The sequence below is a fragment of the Xyrauchen texanus genome, chromosome 50 (genome assembly GCF_025860055.1).
Source record: "Xyrauchen texanus isolate HMW12.3.18 chromosome 50, RBS_HiC_50CHRs, whole genome shotgun sequence".
NCBI lineage: Eukaryota > Metazoa > Chordata > Actinopteri > Cypriniformes > Catostomidae > Xyrauchen > Xyrauchen texanus.
In genome coordinates this window covers 12638952-12654078 of record NC_068325.1, presented here as the reverse complement: position 1 = coordinate 12654078, position 15127 = coordinate 12638952, and the positions used below count along the sequence as shown (strand labels likewise).

Below are 15127 nucleotides of genomic sequence, written 5' to 3'. Positions count from 1 at the left end.
ACGTGCATGTGCGTGGTGGGATTGAAGCACTGAGAGAGCCCCGTGAAACGCTGGATTGACAAACAGTGAAGATCTCGGGATCAATGGCGCGCGGCTTTCAGATCGTTTAAAATTTATTGGAAGGGAGAGTGTGACTGGGTGAGAGAGAGGGTGAGAGAGAGAGGGTAAGAGAGAGAGAGAGAGTGAGAGAGAGAACAGTGTCTTTCAACAATGGAACTTACAATGGAAAACATTGGAAATCTGCACGGCGTGTCACACTCCCATCAAACGGGGGACTTGATGAACTCTCCTCACGCACGGCAGTCGGCGACACATAGAAACTTGGTATCATCGCATGGGAGATCAGCGATGGTCTCCAGCATGGCCTCAATACTGGACGGGGCTGGAGAGTATCGCACGGACCATTCGTTGTCCGGTCCCCTGCATCCAGCAATGACTATGTCGTGCGATTCAAGCATGAGTTTCAGCAGCACTTACACCACATTGACGCCGCTGCAGCACCACCTGCCTCCCATATCCAACGTCTCAGAAAAATTCCACCATCACCCGCACCCGCACGCTCATCATCATCCCGCGCACCAGCGTCTCACCGCCGGGAACGTCAGCGGCAGCTTCACACTGATGCGGGACGACCGGGGCCTCGCGTCCATGAGCAATCTTTACGGCCACTACTCCAAAGACTTGTCCGGCATGGGACAGCCTTTATCGCCTCTATCTAACGGACTTGGGCCATTGCACAACTCTCAACAGTCTCTGGGCGCTTATGGTCCTAGTTCACACCTAGGGAACGACAAGATGATTTCCACGGGAGGCTTCGAGTCCCATGCAGCTATGCTCGGTAGGAGCGAGGAGCATCTGACGCGGTGTTTGGGGGGGCATGGGGCGGGCATCATGTCTTCCCTCAATGGCATCCACCACCACAACCACTCGCACTCTCAGGTGAACGGGTCGGTGCTCTCAGAGCGCGACAGACAGACAGCAGGAGCCGGCGGACAAGGTGGAGGGCCCGGGCAGGTGGAGGAGATCAACACCAAAGAGGTGGCTCAGCGAATAACGGCGGAGTTAAAGAGGTATAGTATTCCACAAGCCATCTTCGCCCAGAGGATCTTGTGTCGCTCTCAAGGAACTCTCTCTGATCTCCTCCGGAATCCTAAACCCTGGAGTAAACTCAAATCAGGCCGAGAGACTTTCAGAAGAATGTGGAAGTGGCTACAGGAACCCGAGTTCCAGCGTATGTCGGCCCTCAGGCTTGCAGGTGAGTGAAGGTGACCGAAGTCTCCTCCAGCGAACTTTACAGCCCAAAAGGAAATGATTGCTTATCGCTATGTGACAGAACCATGTGATCCAGGTGATATTGCCCTAGAGGCCTGCCCCAAGTCAATCAAAACAGTCACACAAATCTATACCACTCTGGTCTCATTCTCTTCAACAGTGTAGTGAACACATTGTAGGCTACACTTGACCAAAAATAGGAAGACCCCAAGAAGCCATGACCTAAAACACTTTTTCCCCAAAAAATATTTTTGAGTGTTGAACTCACTTTATTTGTGCTTGATTTCACACAGTAGTTTTCAGCTGCTTGTTTGATACTCTTTTACAGACAGGAAGATGCTTTAACACAAACATCTGGGGTCTGTTACTACTCAAAAATATAATACATTTAGATGGCAGATGAGAATGATAAATAATAGATTTAGAGGCCAGACAAATAAGCAATCTTATTGAACTAGAATAAAAACTGTTTTCAGAGGCATCAAAAAACTTTTTTTTTTTAAAGATTAATTTCAGTAATTCCTGAATACTTGGATTTTGACATTAACATGCACGTGCCACGTAGCAACTTACCTGCATTTATTTCCAGAAATATCCCAATATTCCTCCAAACTGAGACAGAGGTGACCCTTGCTGAAGTGCAAGGCAATAAAAACTGTGTCCCCTGTTTGTTTGAACATTACCTTTGATTAGCATAGAGGCCGTTGAACCGTCCAAACCATCACCTCATGTCGTATTTCAGTAGGGGGGTTCAATTAACCAGGATAGTGGCATATTTTAGTTCCAGTCAATGCCCTGTTGAAAAGCACTTAATGGAATGTAAATGGTTCCTTTGCGCATTTAAAGTGGTTCTGATAAATAAAGATAGCCGTTGCTGTTAAAGCTAATTGGGCATCGGGTTTGTTATTACTTCCACACATTGAGTTTCCCTGAACGGGAGAAGTGGATTGCAACAGGTAGCAGCATTTATGCAATTGGGGTAAACTTTTAAGCTTTGGTCCTCAGGTTAATTTGCTATTCAACTCTTTCAATGCATTGCTCACACACAATTAATGTTACACCAATTCATATGTACTGTATCATGAACAGTATAAAAGTGTGAATGCAAAGGCATGAATTAATGCAAAGGCATGAATTAAAATGACAATATCGGTTTTTATGATTAAAAATAATAATAATAATAATACAAATTAAATATGACCTATGTAATATTAAAACCAGCCTTATCCTTGAATAAAATAAAAACAGTTGGCTCACTTCCTGGATCTATAAATTTAGCGCAATGAGGAATTAGGGTACTATATTATGCAAATATGTTATGGTTTTACAAAGATGCATTTAGATGAGCCATTATGCATCGCGCGCATGTAGAAGTTGGGGGTTGTGTTTAAAAAAAGAGAGTATGGAAATACTCGTTCACTACATCAATCAATAATCAAATTACTATTCCAAATTCATCACAGTCACAGAAATCAATGTCATGGCAATGCTTGGCTAATGTGATGCCCGTGTCTGTGGGACCATTTGGTATTGCTCTACTGGGGCGGTAAACCATTTAGCCACAGAATAGGCACAGCTCATGCTAGTTAAATATACATTAATATTATACAATGCATTGATGCAACTCGCTGACATTGCGTTTATGCATTTTATTGGTCAACAGTATAAGCAGCCTATAGGCTACAATATGGTATTTGAAATATCGCATTCCAAACTAATTCTCAAAGAAAAAGTACTCTACAATCCTCGAATAATGCGCAATGCAGGCGACTGGCGCGGGCCGTGCAGTTGGGAGGGACGTATAAAGATTGCATTAATGATGAAAAACAATTCATCTCAGAATCTGTGCTGTATTCCACACTCCGTCTCAATATATTTGGTCCAATCAATAGAGCGATCGATAAAGATAGCCAGTACATCTATCAATACAGGCTCAGCACTCTCTCCCCGACTCTGGCTTTACCTACGGTTTAGTTTGTAAGGAGGTAGATTTTACTGTTTAGCCTCCTTATGCAGTCTTTCTTGTAGTCAGATGTGCACGAGACAAGGACATTTTTACCTAAAAAAAGTCAGCCTTCGATTCTATACGCAATGCACCACAAAGAGTGAGGGGACTAACCCTTTCCACCCCTTTTTAATAAATTAAGAGCATGACTACGCAATTTTTTATGGCCTGTTTTCATGCCATATTGGAGTCTTCAATCTTGCCCAGATAGATCACCAATCACAGAACCAAAGATATGCATTTTGATTGATGCTGCAAGGTGTCCCTTATGCACTTTAACACTTTTAAGTGGACTGTGTTCTTTTCAGTCAACATCATCATCATCAAAATGACTTCGAGTCTTGCCTCCAGTTCCCAACCCACGAGGATGAACGCAATTGATTTAGGATTAGCGAATCCAGGCATTTTCAGGAGAGACGAGCTTTGGCAGGCCAAGAAAATGATCGATGCTGCCCTTAATAATTGATAGAGCCAGAAGAGGAAAAAATGAAGACGTGGTCACCTGTTTGGTAAACAAATACATACTAGGCTTTTATTTTTCATTTTATTTTTATTTATATTTTTTGGCTTGTTTGAAGAGAATCTTATCCTCTTTAAGCAAATGCCATGACCATGTCTAGATCTTTAGGCTCACAGTTAGTACGGCCTAAAACTATATTGCACAATACATAGTTAGGGTTTCTTATTTCTTACTTCAATTTGAACATTCCAATTAGTAAATAACGTACATAGCTTTTGTTGATTGCAGTGTTACCTATAGCAGAAATGTATCAATCTACTGCAGATAAATGCCATTATGGCAGACACCAGGAATATTGTGTAAGCCCAGAAGTTCTAAAATAGCCCCTTTTCTTTAAAATAACTGTGGACAGAGTAACAGATATATGCACCACCATAACATCCAACATGGTTGCTTCATAATGGGCGCAATACTGTCTCCACGAGCTTAGATTTTCATGATCAATCTCTGTGCTCGCTCACCAAAATGGGTCGATAGGAGAGAGTGACCTTTAAATCAAATTGCTAAGAGACCGTGCCGCCTATGAGGAGAGCATCAAAGGGTTAACTTGCATTGCGTCACCACTAAATTCTACCATGGGGGGATTTCATAATTGTATCAGAGCTGATATTACAAAACAACGCCTCCAACTTGCTTGAATTATGCGTGTAGCATAATTATACCGAGGCATCTTATTAGAGTGACCTAAAAGTTAAATATAGCTCCTACCTCATCTTATGTAGAAACCGACAAATGTTTTACTTTTCGTATCTTCCCTGTTAGCGGAATTTATTTGGTTAGCGTCATTTTGAAGAACATAAAAAAGTTGCTTGATTAGAGAATCTAGCTCGCGCATTAGAATTTAAAAAGAGTAATGAGATGCATTTTATTCTGCAGTCAGATTATGGCATCATAATTTTCTATTTATCATAATTTATCCTAATTCAATACAACACAAATAAGAATAAGCAAAAGGAATAAAAACGAAAATACTGTCGAAGTAGCCTATTTTTAATCTTGAATTACCCGTAGAGACAGGTATTAAATACGAAACACTGTAACAATGTTATGATGCATTGTGACGAGAAAATGTCAATGCTTAACACGTTTTTATGTCGATATAAATGCAAAAAGCAATATCGATTCATAAATAAACGAGTAACATCAATGTGCGAAAAAATATGAAGCTATGTATTTTCAGTAGATTCAATGTGTAGCTAGCATATATATATATGGACATACAGTATTTGGCTATTGGCAGATCATAACTGCGCCTTAAAGTGGAGTAGGCTATACATATACAATTAACATGAACTTGTAAAAACATATGAACTAGCCAATGTGGTCAATACCACATCCAAAACCCTGCAGATTTTGAATGTCATTTAACAGTGCAGTGACTCTATTGGTGTTCCATTAAGCCATTTACAGACACCCTGTGCCCACAACCAGCTAAATTCAAAGCCGGAGGCGTCGATTCGTTAGCAAAGTTTGAGTGTTTTTCAACGTTTGCTATATTCTGCGAAGTTAGTTGGGTGTATACTCAATGACAGCTTGAGTCCACACAAGAAATGAAACCTATTGATTAATCCTGTGATATTTTTAGAGGGTTTAAATGTTCTTTCAATACACTGTGCGAGGTGTTTGGTTTCTCAGCTCTTTAGACCTCTAAACTCACTTCACTGTAATTGCAGGTCAAGCAGTCTTTACAAGCAAACACATGCTTGTGCGTCGATAGACCTATGGGCAGATGTTTAACTTAAACAACTTTGTTATTAGACCATTCTACTATTGATCTCACGACGATAGTTGTGAGTTATGTTCACGTAAACAATAAGCCTGAATTAATCAGATTTAAAAGTTTGAGATTTAAGGCGTTCAAAAAAACTAATCCTAAAAAAAACATTTATGCTTTGAGCACCTGCGTGTAAGTAGATAAAGCTTATAGCCCACGGGTTTGCCCCCATTGACGAACTGGCCATGGGGAGAACCGGGACATTTCCCAGTGGGCCGGTCGCGAAACAGGGCTGAACCGGGCCGAGCTGGCGCTGAAACGGGCCACCGCGTTATGCCGAACGGGCCGCGACTGGCTTAAGAGGGCCGCAAAACGGCGCCACAATATGCAGAAAAGGACAGCACACTCCTCTCAGACTAACTCAGCAGAATTGGCCCCTGTCAAAACATCGACCTTTGAGACGATTAGCACCAAGTCCCGCTGATAAAAACCGCAAACGTCCAATAAATCAAAACAGAGAGAAAGATAAAATCAATCCGTGATAAGTCCTAAAGAAATGGTACTCTACCAATTGGTTGTTAAAAAGGTCGGACCCTTTTAAAAGTCATGCATTTGTTTCGTCACACCAGTTGATATAGAGCAGCTGGAAATATAAGGCCAACCTCATTGTTGGTTTAGAGAGACAGATATGGTCTGTTAACAAGCTTCACTCAGATCATAAAGTCCACATATGCCAGATTTCTTTACATAACTAATTCACTAAGTAGTAGTCTATTGATGGACAACCCTTCATCGCCGATGCTAAAAGGGATTGTTCACCTTTAAAATAAATGTATATAAGATTTTCTCACCTCATGTTTTTCTAAACCCATATGGCTTTCTTCTGAGTAGCAAAAGATGTTAGGCAGTATCCCAGATAGCTCATACGTACATCTCCAAGATGTCTGTTTTAGATCTTTTCATCTGCAAAGCATCAGAATCTAATTAACATCAGCTAAACATCTTAAAAAGATTTACAAACATTCTTAATCATAAACGTCTGAAAGACATCTGCTGAATGTCTTACTGACATCCGAGAGAAAACGTCTTAGACGTATTGCAGATGAGCAAACAATCTAAAAAAACATGTCTTCCAGATGTAAACACACACATCAAATAGATGTCTAGGTGATGTTGGTGTGCTATCAGGGATGTTACTCTCAGTCACCATTCACTTTCATTGCATCTTTGTGACAGTAGAGACAGTAAATGGTGACTGAGGCTGTAATTCTGCCTGACATCTCCTTTTGTGTTCCATAGAGAAAAGAAAGTCTTGTTTAGCATGAGGGTAAGTAAATGATGACAGAATTTTCATGTTGGCTAAATTATAGGCGAATACCGTTTTGTCATGATTGTCCGAACAGGTTCCCACAAAGTAATTTTCGCGATATGTGGGCGTTTATTGATGTTTTTTTTTTTTTTTTTTGTCAAGAATAGATCTATGCCTAGCACCGAATCTATATATGTAAATTTACACACACACATGCATATTTATGCAAAACGCAACCTGGTTAATCTTTAATAAAATCGAATGAATGCTTATAACAATTAATGTAAATACAAGTGCAACATCACGGCACACTGGCTTTTTAACCACCGTTGGATGGGCCTCCACGGGAGCCACCCCGCTACCAATTTCAGCTTAGCCGCACTCAACGCATCGATCCTAGGCAGACTGGTCGGCTTGGCGGCGCGGCCTATCATCGATCTCTCCTCTCCCTCAGTCCTCCCACTTGAAATTCAAGAGAGCTCACATGCACCACTAGCTTTCACAGGAGACACCATTTATTTATTTATTTATTTATTTAGGCTTTGTGAAGCAAAAGAAGCCGACTGAACTCTTGGAGTTCGTTTATTATAGTCCCAATTAACTGATGATGAATGCAAGTTTAACTCTCAAAGACAGGACCCTGCCATGGGCCTTATAGCGAACACAAATGTAGCCCTACTTCAAACGGTTATGACTGCCTTTGATGAGTAGTAGGCCTACGTGTAGCCTATCGTTCGCGCCTTTACGTTTCACATAGGTCCTACCATCAAAGACACATACTGTCATACTCTCTATCGTTATAAATCATTTATCATAAGGCAACGATTCCTATCATAGGCTTTGAACATAAATGCTATGGCCGATAACCATCTGAAAGCTAGACCATATTGGTGGTGGACACCCTATCCTAGATAGCTCACGTACATCTCCAAGATGTCTGTTTTAGTTCTTTTCATATGGAAAGCATCATAATCTAATTAACATCTGCTTGACATCTTAAAAAGCTCAGATTTACAAACATTCTTGATCATAAACGGCTAAAAAGACATCTGCTGATTGTCTTATTGACATCCGAGAGAAAACGTCTTATAGACGTATTGCAGATGAGCAAACAACTGAAAAAAATATGTCTTCCAGATGTAAACACATCAAATAGACGTCTGGGTGATGTTCGTACTAAACTCTAAAATAGCCTATATTTTAAACAGTAGCCTAGTATATTTAATTTGTGTTAAAGTAGGCTGATATTATTTTTTTATAAATATAATGTAAATTTCCTTTGGTAAATTTCTCTCACGCAAGTTCATGACTAGGCTAATGATTTTCTTAACTGACTGAGATGCCATTTCAATTCACCTGAACATTAGCATTCTGATCTTTCCTTATTACATTAGCCTACACTAAATTTAGTCAAGTATTTAGAGACATGGAGCCTCGAGTGCAACTTGGTTTGCAACAACAGCTTACCAATGAACAGCACATAGCCTAACTATCCTATAGCCAGTTATTACAAATGGACAAAATAAAATCAATTGAAACAAACTATTTTTTAGGTTATTTCGTGGCCGTGTTATGTATAGAGTTCGTCGCGTGATGAAAGTCTATCATTTTTATAATGTAGGCTTATTCGAATTATATATTTTAGACTGTGCATTTGTATCCGTATTGATTATTTGAAAAGTTGTTTTTGAAGACATAACTAAATAACACCATTACATCACACTAGACATGTAGACCACACAAACAATTATTTAAATTGGTCGGCCAAGTAGACTGCTCATTTCGGAATGGATTAGTAGCTATTTACATACATGAATGGCTTTGGGCAATGCCGAGAAGACTTTCCATTTCTATTTAATAAAAACGTGAATGTGCGGTAAATTAAAGATGCAACTATTGGCCAACGGCCCGCATTCAGACTGATTAACACTACTGGCCAATCATATATTAGGTTGGTATTTTAATCATTATTCAAAATCACACTGCAGTGAGTTCTCATTTGTCATTCCCCACATTGCTCATCACGCGCAGTGCTATTAAATTGGTATTATTTCGAATTTAGACTCAGCGCCCAATTGGTTGCTGGGCAGGCCTACCATAGTTTCTACCTCATTACCAGAACAATTTTCATGGAACTATAATTAATTAGATGAAATGAATTTCAAAAACGAATTATTTACGGATGTATCGATCGGTATTGAACACCGCTGGCCTATCCTGTTATCCTTGGTGTGTTGCAGGGCAGATCATCAGCTACCCTTGTAGAGAACAAAACGTTCAGATTCGGGTTTGTCTCTCTCTATCTTTCTATGCCTGCACTGAAAAATGTCTGCATTCCCATAATAGCTACTATTTTAACGCATCTCAATATTTAACTGTCTACGTTAACAAAAGCAGTAGACATCTATCGTTGAACATGTGTTACAGAAGATGGGCCAGGTGGGGAAAAAAACAACAACAATGTTTTGTTGTGCGTTACAAAAGCGAATAATAACATAAAGTGTAGCCTATATAAGATATTCCAATCATAAGCTGCTACAGACCAAGGTTTTGCCAGTACATCATGACCATATGGAATTATTCTTTATGGATGGCAGATATTAGGCCTTGTAGGCTATTGTTTGACAGAAAAGTATAGCTGCTAATTGCTTCATAGCTCGAAAAATGAAAGAAAGAAAGGCGGAAACTTCAATGTCCAGTTTATATTTGAAAGAAAGAAGTTTTATTTTATTTGAAGTTGTATTTGTCAATCGCGTTTATAGGAAATATAGTGTGTCTGAAATTCCCACGAAATGCTTCAATTCACTTTTATATTAGCGTACTCCTTGCCTTATTTGTTTCTTTACAATATATGTGTGCTTCCCTGTCACACTCTCTGCTCACTGTAGCTGTAAAGTCTGCAGCTATCGATTTTTTCCTTTTCTACACAGAGCTTGGTTCAGTAAGCCCCCCCAAATCGATCAATATTGATTACGCCGATAAACAGTTTACACCAGGGAATATCGTTAGCGACACCTGCTTGTAGACCCATGGTATAACACCGAAATCACGTCTTGCACCCCCACCCCTCAAGGGAGCAAAATAATAATCATAGTGGTTTACGCTTTCAGGCGTTGTTATATCATTCCAGCAAAACGGACAACTCATTACAATTTAAGAGGCTTTAAAGCTTAATCGTTCATTTCAGTCTTGGCGCTCTGAGACGCCTTTATGCAATAGGAGTGATGTTATGCGAAATCAAATGTTATAAGCATGTTAAGCACGTTTAAAAATGGTAGGCTTCAAGTGTATAATGCATTTAATGGTGTGTGGGTGTGCATAAAGGCCAAAACATAGGCCTACTCCACGAAAGTACGCAGATGTGAATGCAATTGGGCACTGCATTACCAACAAGCGGCCTAGTTGAAAATGCTTAACCTTGCGTTACCGTGGCGGGAACAAACCTCAGTTCTCAAGGAGAGATGAGATATTAACTTTCAGAAGTCTGTACCATTAAGCCAGATGTGTTATTGTTCTGGCAAGTTGCTCATTGTGCGGACAGTTATTCTGTGAACATCCACAACATGGACACCTTTATATCTCCAGTGAACATTGATGGGGAAGAACAGCCCCCATTGGGGTTGGGAGCACCTGGGATTCAGCCCACGTAGGCCTATGCATTAATGCATACACGAGTGTGTGCGGGTGGGTGTGTGTAAAAGCAGAGTGCATGATATGGAATTTGAATATGATGGATGTGGTCTAGGCAGTTAGACGCCTGTAGTAAACAGATTTGACTGCAAGAGGTGACGTGATCAATGGGCCTCAGCTCAGTGTAATTAGATACAGGGCACCACTGTTTGGCTCCAGTCACTCCACACATGAACCAAACTGAGTAAATGGAAAGAGTTGCTTTTAAAGGCAATTGAGAGGGCAGAGGTGTGAAATGAATGATCCATTCACAAAGAAAGTTGAAAGAAGCAAAAGGTTGCTGCCTGCATATAGAGAGATATAGAGAGCGAGAAAAATCAATTAGAGAACACAAAATCAAATCTCAGTTACCTGACCTAGTAATTGCCAGTAACTTGATTTGCAGACATTGAAAGTCTCTTTGGTAAGAAAGCATCCGCTTAAAACATAAATGTCATCATATTCTCCTTCTCATAATACAATAATATGTACTTGCGAGCTGTAAATGTACTTTAACATTTGTTGGCTTGTTCATGTTTTCACTAAACATTCAGAGTGTTTAGTGCCCTCAAGTAGGCAGCCAGACTATCTCTCACTGTGTTGCGAGTTAAAGGCAGTTTGAAAATACCCTGCCTCTCTTCGGTCTGTGCCCTCCAGTGGCCTCTGTTTGAAGTCGCAGACTGCAAACCTGCTGGAGGGGCATTTAGACAGAATTCTCTGTGGATGACCCCACCTCCAATAACAGACACATACACACTAAAATTGGATGAGTCAATATCCCCATGCGATCTTTCTTTCCCTCTTTCTCTTACGCACATACAAAGGCCCATAATTTTTTATACCAGTCACTCGCTCTCCTACTGTGAGCCCAAACTGCATTAATATTGAATCAAACAGCGGTTCTCCAACGACCAGTCTGAGGTGCTCACCACCGGCCCGCTGTGTCTGCTCTCTTTAAAGGGATGATTTCTGACCTCCGGGGAGATTAGTTTTAAATCGCTATTAATCCACAGCCAAACAACAGAGACTGAATAGTCCTACTACCTGCAAAGCAGCTCATCTGTGGAATTTACTCTCATATAGGGCATTTCAGAATGTAGAGCAGACATGAGGCTAATTAATCTTTTCTCCATCTTCTTTGTCTCCTTCCCCTCTCTCTTGATCCCTTCCTATTTCCTGTCTTCTACAGCCTGCAAGCGTAAGGAACAGGAGCAGCACAAGGAGCGTAATATGGCACCCAAGAAGCAGCGTCTGGTCTTCACCGACCTGCAGCGTCGCACGCTCATTGCCATTTTCAAGGAGAATAAGCGTCCCTCCAAGGAAATGCAATTGACCATTTCACAGCAACTGGGCTTGGAACTTAGCACCGTCAGCAACTTCTTCATGAATGCCCGTCGCCGCTGTGTTGACCGCTGGCATGAGGAACACCATCACGGCCATGGTGCCAGCCCAGGCCAGCCAGGCACATCTGCTACCACCTTCTCCAAGGCTTAAGTCTAAACTCCTTTCCCCTGTGTGGCTGCTGAGACCAGAAAATGTCAAGTCCAATCTTCAGTAGTCAATTGTTGTGTGCCAATAAATCCCACTGCTGCCACAAATGGCAATATTTCACATAAATGCAACCTGTCACTTCTTTGGGAATGTTATGAACCAATGGAAAAAGCATGCAAGTCAACATCATAGAAAGGAAACTAAACACTACACCAAAAATCCCAACTGCTTTACAGTCTTTGCTCTCTCCACCACACTGTGTGGTTTAGGACAAATTAGCACTTTCACAGCACAGAATGCTTGTTACTCAAGCAAGGTTGTCAAAGTAAGCCACCACCTGCATCATCACTCTCTGCCCACCGCAGCACAATTCCCTAATGGCCAGTTGTTTCACAGAGGCTCTCAGATCACATGCTAAACTAATGAATTGAAAGACTAATCGATATGGCAAGAAAAGCGAAGGGAAGGACGTTGACCTCTTCTGAAGTTGAAATGGAACAAGCTCTCACATTTGCCCAGCACAGCTCTCCATTTGGTTAATTTTGCACAGATGTCAAATGGAGGTCTGCCTGGGCTATGACGTTTCATGGCACTTGTGGTTAACGCATCTTCTCCGAGCGATGTTTTTATCCTGTGAACCCAGTTGTCTCAATCTATGATCAGCACATTGCAACCGAACTATCCAGCCTGACCTCATGAAAATTACGTGACTGTGACTGACAACATTTTTACAAAATGATACTATGCGGTTCCTTGCACGTATTGGGGCAGTTCCGAGGTGAAATGTCCCCTGTCTGGTGCTAAAGCGAGTTTTCTCACAAACAGATGAGGTTTTTATGATTAATGGTCTATCGAGTTTTAAATAAACAAAACCTACCTCCCTACCCTAAACCTTGAACCTAAACCTAACTTATAGTGCCATAAAAAAGCAAATGTGACATTTTATGACACTTCTATGACATTTTCGGTTCATGTGACGACTCGTATGCTTGGCGTGACTCATACCCCGGTTCTTTGCATCACAAGTGCTATACCTCACAATCATGCTTGAACAAGCTTGTAAATGTAGTTGATTATGTAATGCAAATGTTAAAACGTACCGCCTAATAAGTAATGCACTAAAGTAAAAGTGTTTTAATGTCATAAGATTGACAGGATGAAAAATCATTGTTTATGAACAGACAATCTGCTGTTTTGTGATTTGTGTGAGAGAGATTAACAGTCATTGTTGTAGCACCTCAAGCATTAATTTCACCAGGAAGCTGCCACGATAAAAACAATGAGCCACGTAAAAAATAATTTTGCAAAATGTAGGTATAGTGACGTGATTCTATGAGAACAGGTTGGAACCATCTATACCCATAATGCAGGATGAATATCAGTCAACAAGTTTCACCACATCTGCATTGGACTGGAGGCAATATACTGGACCACATACTGGACTGAGTATTTTTCATTCCGTATGTACACAATAGGCCAAAAGGTCAATACAGGATACGACAGCAAAACACAACGAGAGGCACATTTCAAATGCGTATGGAAATATTTGTTACAAAACAAGACACACAACTGAATCCTACTGACAAATCAAATGTTTTGTTTATCCTGTGAAGTGGACAAGGGGTAAACACTGTCCAAATGTTACATAAATCTAGTGCCAATAATGTTTGCCTTAATTTAGTATAGGAGTTCACATACTCTCAGCCAGAGTCCACCCCCTTAACCGGCATTATGTGCCATAGCAATCAACAATCATCTTTTAAATGAATCAGAATAGTTTTAAAAGCAAAAATGTTAAAATAATATTCAATGCTTTAAAACATTCAGTTCAGCAAGTCTATGACAAAAATAACTGGAAATGTAGAAATTAACCTACAATGTCTACAGCGAAGTGAAGAGAAAAACAATAGGAAAACTAGCTCACTATAACTTCTATTGATTTCTTTGTTTCTCTCCCCCTTTAACCCCCATTCCTCCAATCCCCCATTCTTCTCTTGATCTGTCTCTTACTATCTCTTCATTATATTAAAGCAGGTAATTGGTACAAAAATATTTCTATTTCTTACTAAACTTGTGATCTGTGCGTATGTAAAGCACATTGATGATCATTTGGAAAAATATTAAAAAAAATACAGACTTTCTAAAAGAATTACTTGGGAGGACTGCAGTTGGATATGGAACATCTCTGCGTTGCGTGTGAAATAACACAGGCCATGGAGGAAGGAACTTTCACAAAGGATGGGATGGCTTTGAAAGAGATGTTGGAGAGAAATAAAAGAAGTTTTCCACCCAGAATTCCTCCCAAATATCCTCAAAATACCCTGCCAAAATGGGTGTGAAACAAAGGGCACAACCTTTCCTCCATGGGGAGATGTTCAAAATCGAAGAGGAGGTTTTTTTTAGCATCTTTAAATGCAACAGTAGCATTTCTGTAAATGATGCTGGACTTGCTGAACAGATACAAGTAGACTCTACAATGCTCTGAGCATTGCGTTATAAGCATTGAGAGACAAAACAGATTTGTGATTCACAAATCAGCAGGCATCTATGTACATTAGCTGATAAAAAATGACCTTCTGTTTGTAGTGAGAACCAGTGTGGCTACCTCACTGAGCTGGGTGGTTTGTGAAACAGCCACTGATACCAAAGATTCTTTGACCTGCCAGTCTTGTGCTGCCAAAGGGAGAGATATACACATCCAGTACCATAAGTACCAGATAGCATAACCAAAGCCGTTACAGATGCTAACACGCATACAAATGGATATTCACATATAGGATGACATATACAAACTCTCACAGTGCAGTCAGACTGCACAGCACCACACAGAGCAATGTGGCAGCCATGCAGATTGAGTTGAGTGCCTTTTTCCTTCAACGACGGGTGGGACTGCACTGGAGCGTGCACACGAGCGTGCACACACACACACACACACACACACGCATAAATATGAATGTACAGTGGGTAAGCATAGAGACTTGGAAATAAGGTATGTGAGATTTTAACTTTGGTTAGGATACAAACTGGTGTTTAAAGCACTTTATAATGCCAACTTAAATTTAATAATTTCTATATTATTACCTACCATAATTATTTGGGCGTGGAGCCAGCTGTCTTGGTTGACCCACCTGCAAACCTTGCTATGTG

At 40.6% G+C, this 15127-nt stretch overlaps 1 protein-coding gene across 1 annotated transcript; it reads left to right on the top strand.

The window, feature by feature from the left end:
* Positions 1-210: 210 nt before the first annotated feature.
* Positions 211-11983, top strand: onecut3a (one cut homeobox 3a). Its single transcript, XM_052124454.1, has 2 exons — positions 211-1255; positions 11679-11983. Exons 1-2 carry the CDS (start codon positions 211-213, stop codon positions 11981-11983), a joined length of 1350 nt encoding a protein of 449 aa, XP_051980414.1.
* The last annotated feature ends 3144 nt before the right edge of the window (positions 11984-15127 follow it).